General features: G+C 33.2%; 1 protein-coding gene across 3 annotated transcripts; it reads left to right on the top strand.

The window, feature by feature from the left end:
* Positions 1 to 3,235: 3,235 nt before the first annotated feature.
* LOC104098913 (uncharacterized) lies at positions 3,236 to 5,466 on the top strand. Of its 3 annotated transcripts, XM_070187735.1 has the most exons (4): positions 3,236 to 4,085; positions 4,322 to 4,744; positions 4,853 to 5,117; positions 5,284 to 5,466. In XM_070187735.1, exons 1-4 carry the CDS (start codon positions 3,870 to 3,872, stop codon positions 5,316 to 5,318), a joined length of 939 nt encoding a protein of 312 aa, XP_070043836.1. In that variant the 5' UTR covers positions 3,236 to 3,869; the 3' UTR covers positions 5,319 to 5,466. The 3 variants fall into 3 exon arrangements, with proteins under 3 accessions (XP_070043836.1, XP_070043835.1, XP_070043837.1); XM_070187734.1 differs by having other exon boundaries at positions 4,853 to 5,466; XM_070187736.1 differs by lacking the exon at positions 4,853 to 5,117 and having other exon boundaries at positions 3,238 to 4,085.
* The last annotated feature ends 2,669 nt before the right edge of the window (positions 5,467 to 8,135 follow it).

Below are 8,135 nucleotides of genomic sequence, written 5' to 3'. Positions count from 1 at the left end.
TCATATTCTATTTGTACTGAAATTTGGTGTGATGGTGGTTGTGGTGGCCCCTAGTTGTGCATGTGTGGTATGTTGTAAATATAGTGGTTCTATGCCTGGTTTGCATGTGCATCCCAAGGCGTGAAAATAGGGTTGATGCTTGTCACTATTTCTGGGGTGCAGAAGGGAAGTTCCATCATTGGATTGAAATTCTGGATGTGGTAGGTTCCATTCCCCCCTCATACCTTGGGTAAGGTTGGTCGTCATGTTTTGAGCAATTGGTTGTAGAACATTGTTCACCCAGACATGATTCATATAGTTGTTCATTTCTAGACGAACTCCTTCCGAAATCAGTTGGGCTAGGTAGTGTGTGTTCTGTAGCACTATCACTGTTTCCCTGCCCTCCAACATAATGTTGAATGAGATGGCATAGCCCATCAGACCTAGCTCTATCCACGACAGTGGTTGGTGATTTTTTGGTAATGGTGGTTGGACAAGGATCATGGGTTGGTTATGCATTAAGGAGGGGGAGATGGAGGATTTGCCATAGCTTGTGCACGATTGTGTCTTGGTATTTGGATCAGGCGGTAGCGTCTTCTGATTGAGATTAGAATTCTTGGCCTTTTTTGTAGTTGTGGACACAACGAGCTTGTCACACACTATAATGTTCATCATATCCTTGGTTTATGATTAAGTTTAATCTAAATAATTTGAAAATCCATACCTATATCTAACCAACAAAAAAAAATCAACTGTTTTATCATTTAAATTTGTTTCATTACGATCACTATCAGTGAACATTGTGAAAATGAAAGATTTTGGATATGAAAATACCCTCGGCTCAAGAACAGTAAAAATGAAGCAATAGAGAAACAATATCATTTTCGATATGAAAATGGCTTCCTTAATATTAAATTAGTTATCATGGTTGACTAATAGCCTGTTTGGCCAAGTTTCCAACACCAAAAGTACTATTTTTTTAAAAAGTTAAAGTCAATTCCATTTTGCATAGATTTTGGCTTCATTTTTTCAATTTATTTTTGAAAACATTGTTTGTTTATGAAATATGATCATGTTTTCGGGAAAAAAATTTCAAGAAAATTTCAAGTTTCCAAAAACTTATTTAGGGGCAGTTTTTGGGTGAATTTTATTTTTCCACTCACAAAACTTCAACTTTTCTTCAAACAAAATGCATGTCCAAACACAACTTCAAATTATTTTTTTTCAAGTTTCAATCAAATCTATGTCCAAACGCTAGAAAAAAGTGCTTTTGAGTAGAAGTAGAAAAAATAGCTTCTCTCCAAAAGCAGCACTTTTGATAAAAATATATTTATAGTGTGTTTGGCCAAGCTTCTCCAAGGCCAAAAATAAAAATACTTCATTTTTCAAAGTTGAAATGTTTGGCCAAGCTTTTAGAAGAAAAAAAAAAGCGCTTTTGAGTATAAGCAAAATCACTTTTCAAAATAAGTTGATTTTAGAAGCTTGGCCAAACAAGCTATTAGAAGCGCTTTTTAAAAGTTTGGCAAACATAAATTATTTTTCACTAGAAGTACTTTTGAGAAAAATATTTTTGAAAAAAAAATTCTTCTCAAAATAAACTGATTTTACAAGCTTGGCCAAACAGACTACAAGTTAACTTGACTCCTTTCCATTCTTAGCGGGCTAAAAAAGAGCACCACACGCAAAAAGCTTCACAAGATGTAGCTTGCAAACTATAAATATAAGCTACAGTTTTGGTTTCATTTTATCAAGTTTGTCTTTGATATTAAACATAACGTTCAACTTTAAAGCAATCTAATTTTTTTAATCCTCTTTGTGTTAAGAGGGGCAAAGTAGGAAAATCTGGTGCAACTTTTTCTGGACTATGGTGTCAATTTTTTATCCAAATTAGTTTGTCAATAAACTTTTGCCAAAGTAGAAAACTGTGATAAAATCCTTGAAATACTAGGATCTTATAAATAGATAATCTTTCTTGTACAATGTAACTTTTTGTCCTTAAGTAAGAATTTCTCTCTCTCAATCAAAAGAATATGTTAATTGAGTAGGTTGCTAGGTTAGTTCTTCATTTTGATTACTTTTCGTTGCTCCATCAAATAGTACTGGGCCTTTACGTCTTTGGGCTATCAAGCCTAAATAATCATGAGGAATTTATTAGAATACAACTCTTTAAATACTTATTTATATTTTCTATACTTTTAGTACAACTTATTTTAAAATCATACCTTTTTAATTAAATTATATACAACTTTTTAATTCCTAAAATCTCTCTTGATATTCTATCTCACTTAAAAATATCTTTTTCTGATTCTCACGTATCTATCACTATCAATTTCCCCCCAATTTTTCAAGTAAAAGATACTCCATGATTTCATAACCGTATATCCCCTTTCTGCGTCTATAATATATCTGTGTATAGGGGCGATTTTCATAGAAAAGATATTGCTCAAAAATCATGGACGGTGGTAGTAGAGACATTGTTTGTATTGAAGAAATTTCAGAATCATCTTTTGAAAGAACCAAGTTGTTCTCAACCCGCCATCACCCTCATTCTAGTTATCAACAAGTTGCATCTGGAAAAAAGGAAGATAAAAGGATTTCTGGAAAAAAGCACGGCAGAGATGAATCTATGAAGAAGATTTGCAATAGTAAATCTTTAGTGTTTGACGATGATGATGATTTCTGTTTGGATTCGATACAGAAAAGGAGTCAAGTTGTAGTTGTTAATAGCGGAGTAGATGCTTCCAAAGGCCTCCTCAAAGGTATTTCGTAGTAATGCCTACAATATATAGTATACTCCCAGCATATACATGCTAAACGTTCAGAGGCATTAACTATCATATTGAATTGAATATTATATCAAATATGGTTCAATATATATGGTATATTATCAATTTAGATGTTGAATCTTAATTGTTCATATTTTTCATTTTAGTAAACTACATTGCTTTTTCTATATGTGAAGGCTGAAGTCGAAGGAAAAATTATAGAAGACGAAGTCGAGGATGATTTTCATGTGGAGAATGTTCAGAAAGGAAGAAAAAATGATGTTCATTGCCGGAAAAAACATTCAAATTACGAAAAGTTAAAGGTACTTATTTAGTATATGGTGTATATGGTTTACCTTCAATATACTTGATATTATTGCGTGATATTGTTATCGTTTCATAGATTATTATTAACATTTCATATATTATTTTCCGTCACATACATGATTATAATATAGATTGTTAGGATTTTTTACTTATGTAGAATTGTTTTATTATATTACGAGTATAATTCTGTTTGTCTGCAGCGTTGGGATCTATACGTGAAGAAGCCTGGAGATATTACATCAAAGCCTAGTGTTCACGTAAATCTTGACATTATAGAAGATTTGAAGGAATATCTATCATCTAAACAATTGGATTTGTTTAGGAACTCATGTTTTGGACATTTTCTTGAACTAAAGAAGATTAGCATACAAAACCAACTAATTCATTACTTATTGTTGAGGGAGGTATATCAGGAGAATGATGATGAGTTGTGGGTTGAATTGAATGGCGTCAGGCTGCGTTTTGGGCTGAAGGAGTTTGCATTGATGACTGGTTTAAATTGTAGTAGTGATGTTGCGAATTGTCCTGATCTTGATTTGGACAATGACTTGGTTGTGAGATGTTTTGATGGTTCTGATAAGATAGATAAGGTGTGCATTGATGAATGCTTCAAACAACGAAGATGGAGTACTGACGAAGATGCCTTAAAGATTTCAATTCTCTTCTTTTTACATACATTTCTGTTTTCAAATGTAAAAAGTAAGATTATTGAAAAGGCTTACTTAAGACATTGTGGAGAAGGGTCAATGTAACTATTACCCTTGGGGCAAAGATGTTTTCAGAGCCACCCTGGAATCTATGAAGGACAGGTTGAGAGGTAATCCAAAAATGTACAGGATTGGTGGTTTCCCTTTGGCGTTCCAATTTTGGTTTTATGAATGTTGCCAACGGGTTAAACCACAAATTGCTCATCGATTGGAAGAAAGAATACCTCGTATTCTTGGATGGAAGGCTGAATCCAAACCAAGGTATAGCCTAGTTTCAAAGCACATTACGAAGATGAAAACTGATAAGGTATATTTTCCCATTGTTATTATTAATATGTATCTGATGTATACTATTAATAAATATTGTATACAATATATTATATAACATATACTTATATTACAGTATGGTATATAACTATACAATACTACATATCTGAGTGAGTATGATGCGTCTTAGTTCACGTAGCTTTTTTAGAATTAATTTTTGATTAATTGCTGTATATTATTTATGATATAAATCTTGTTATCTTTTTTTTTTTTTAGTTGTACTTGAAGAATATTTCTCCTACTGAATTGGAGAAGGAAAATATGATAAAGGATGTGTTCTTTCTCGCGAATGGGCCGGAGAAGGAGAATACAACTGATAAGGTGATGCGGAATGAGAATGTGGATGAAGATGCAACAGGGAATGAGAATGTGAAAGAAAAATGTAATAAGAAAGAAAATATGAACGAGCAGACGAATTGGAGGGGGAAGCAGAATGTGAAGGAGAAAGAGTTGCTGAAGGAAAGGGAGGTATTTGATGAAACTTATATTAAAAGATTCAACACTTATGTTGATTTTTTCTCTCCTCCGCGTCATATATTTGACAAACAGATCAGAAACAGTGGCGATCCTCAATTAATTGATGCGAATTTTAAAAAGCTTTTTGATGGTCAAGCTATTCTGAATAAAGAAATTGGAACGGTACGATGCATGTTACAAATTGTCACTTTTTAATTTCATTACATTAATATATTTCATTAGACCAATCATCAGGGTTTTATATTCTATTAGATCAAAGGGTTAATACAGGACAAATTTGTCGAGCTTTTTAAAGCTCTTGAAATTAAAAACAAGAACCAAGAAAAAGAGACCAACAATTATGGTGAGGAGATTGGACAAGTGAGTAAGGATGGTGATACCAATTCAACCTGTGAAAAGCATCTCCAGGACAATCAACAAGACAAAATCGATGTTCATGATCATGATAATAATGTGGACGATGACAAACAAGAATATCGTAACGTCAATGATGCTGATGAAAATATACAACACAACAATATGGATATGGTTTCTGGTATTTTTATAAATATTAGATATATATTAATATTATATTTGTATAATAATTTTTTATATTGAATATTCATATGATATACAACTAGTTATGGATTTGCTCAGATGAATTTATTGAATATTTTCCTGAACATATTATTGATTTGATTGGTTTTACTATGGTGTGGCAGCTGGAGAAATGGTATTGTACGGACAGTGGGGGTGAAATAATGGAGACTCAGATGGTGGGAGTAACAAAATCTCAGATTATTAAGCCATTTATGTGCCAGATAATATCACACCTGTAAATGTGCTAAGAAAGAGACGTCTGGCAGCTGTGTTTAAGTCCCCATATGTGAATGATTTTAGTTCAGGTGGCAACACAGTTGAAGATAAGCAGAACAGTTTTGCTGCAAATGTAAAGCTTCCTTTTGAAGCATGTATTACAGAAGAAGTTAGTTTTGAAATGCTTCACGAGTTTGCCAAATGGGTTGATATTGGTCTGAAGGGAAAAAGGTAAGATACTAGTATAAATTAAGTTATTTTGTTTTATACATTAAATGTATAATCTACTAGAGAAATTGGTTTTTATATAATTTGTTTTTTTTTTTTTTTGTAAGGGGAACGCCATATTCGAAGAAGTTCAACAAGTTAGTCCCGATATTTGATTTTGGAGTCTCACAAATCAAGGAAAAGTCATGGTTTTTTGCACTAGAATATAGTGGTGAAGCCCTTTCTAATACGGTATGTCAGTTCAATATTGTATCTCGTCGTGACAGGGTCTTGGGGATATTATCATTCCATTGAGAGGTTCATTTATGTGTATGATCCCATGAGAGGTGCATTACATGATGCTATTGTGTATAAGGAGGTTGAGACATATGCTACTGTGCTCCCATATTTCATGCATGTTGTTGATTTTTACAACAAAAGAAGTGATATTAATTTGGATGGTGGTCCATACCACGGGAAGAATAAGTTGGATCCTTTCGAAGTGATATTGGTTGATGATCTGCCATCGCAACAAGACACGTACGTTACACATATTATGACATTGATATTGTATAATTTTTATATATTATATCAGTGATACTTTATATTTGTTTTTGCAGTGACTGTGGGGTCTATATGGTATCATTTGCAGAGTATTTTATTGAATGCTATACAACTTCGTAACCGGCTTGGTGTTTTGTTATGGAACTATGGAAGAATGAAACAGACACAAAACTACGTCTCGGATTCGGAGGTGACGAAAAGAAATGAGCGTAAAGGTCTTGCAAAAAGACAGAAGTAGTATTTGGTCTAAAAGTCCATTGCTTTTGATGTTAAAATAAGAAGTATCTTAGATATGACATTGGTGACAATTTAGGATATTAATGCCTTCGTATGTGAAAAGCAGTAACAATATTTTTTTGGCAATATTGTTTACATTCAGTTGCACTTTAATTGTTCATTTTTCTTAACAACTTAAAGTACATTAGTATGTGTGACAAATTATATTCGCGACAACTGCTGCTAGAACTTTCTTTCCCCGTATGCGTATATGCTATTTGGGAGTTTTTTACAACACTAGTATTTTATCTACTACGGTCAGACCTCTTTATGACAATATCCTTATGTAACAACACTTCAACATAAAAGTCAAGTTCATTCGGAACCAAATGTCGTATTTTGTTATAATATATGTTCTCTTTAACAGCAATTCGCTATAACATCCAAAATTATCTGAAAAAAACGAGCTTGTTATAGAGAGCTTTGACCGTACAATATTAGATCATTTTTTGTACTACGAGGATCATCCCCTACATGAGTTCCACAGTGCTTGTTTGCGATATCCTATAGGAGTGAGTATGACATCTTAGATATATACAGTTCAATTGTTACTTGTATCTACTTCATTTCATATTTTTTAAGTTTCAGTAAGGGACAAATAATATAAGGATGAACAGAAAGAAGCAAAAAACTGATAATCTCTCTCTCCTAGATTGTTGTCGACCCAACAAGCTAATTATCAAGATTAAAGTTGATTTTTGTCATTATTGTCTTGTTTAGATAATAAGATTAAAAACTTGATAACAACTTAGCTTACCCTGAATTGTCAAACCACGGAGAAAAACCAAATACAGAAATATTACTAGAATATACAATTTCTTTTTAGAAGCCTCAATTTCTTCACAGACAATCAAAAGCCTCAATCTCTTTTTGGAAGATTTCTGCATGTTTTCCTGTTATGGCCATACTGTCCACATATACCGCAAGAAACTTTGGATTTCTTGGATTGTATTTCCGCAGCTGTCTGCCATCGACACTTTTTTGGCCTTCCTGGCTGAACTTGACCAACTGGTGGTAGCACGACTTCTTCTAATATTTCTCTAGGAATGTGCCAATTGCTCTCGTTGGGTATAGGAAATACCCCTTGTTCATAGGTTTTTAACATGTAATCAATACTAAAGAATACTGAGCAATACTCGTACGCACTCATTCCTTCCTTTGTCACAACCGCCAACGCATGTGGGCACGGCATTTCATCCTTCTGAAATCTACGGCATGTGCATGTTCTTTCGTTCATATTCACCACATATCGCATACCATCTTCCAATACTGTATATAATGAATAGCTTGACGGCTTCACCTGTAATAAGTTAAAATTATGGTTGTACAAAATATATATATATATATATATATATATATATATATATATATATATATATAAAAATCATAATATACGTAGGCTATATAATATATAATGCTCTGTATACTTTATATATATACTAGTAGGGTTAGCCCGGGCTTTGCCCGGGCCCAACATGAACAATGCTGTGCTTTTTGTTATATATTATGCTACTTTGTCAACGTAAGGGAATACGGGTAACATTGAGCGGATGGGTTTTCGTTTTAGGTGTTGGTAGTAATTTTTTCTTTTTCCGAGTAAATTTGTTAGTACTAAGCTAAGGTTGCATATTATTTTGTATAGGTATGCGGCTATGGTTTCACTGTTGGATTAGAGTTACGATGAAACACTTTGAAGTTTTGGAGGTATGAC

Source organism: Nicotiana tomentosiformis, chromosome 10, assembly GCF_000390325.3.
Source record: "Nicotiana tomentosiformis chromosome 10, ASM39032v3, whole genome shotgun sequence".
Taxonomy (NCBI): Eukaryota; Viridiplantae; Streptophyta; class Magnoliopsida; order Solanales; family Solanaceae; genus Nicotiana; species Nicotiana tomentosiformis.
This window is presented reverse-complemented; position numbering and strand designations above follow the sequence as displayed.

Excerpts from the sequence above, each read along its gene's own strand:
- LOC104098913 (XM_070187734.1), top strand. The coding sequence starts at position 3,870 with ATGAAGGACAGGTTGAGAGGTAATCCAAAAATGTACAGGATTGGTGGT. Across the intron at positions 4,086-4,321 it reads CGAAGATGAAAACTGATAAG|TTGTACTTGAAGAATATTTC; the intron begins GTATATTTTCCC and ends TTTTTTTTTTAG. Across the intron at positions 4,745-4,852 it reads TGAATAAAGAAATTGGAACG|GACAAATTTGTCGAGCTTTT; the intron begins GTACGATGCATG and ends GGGTTAATACAG.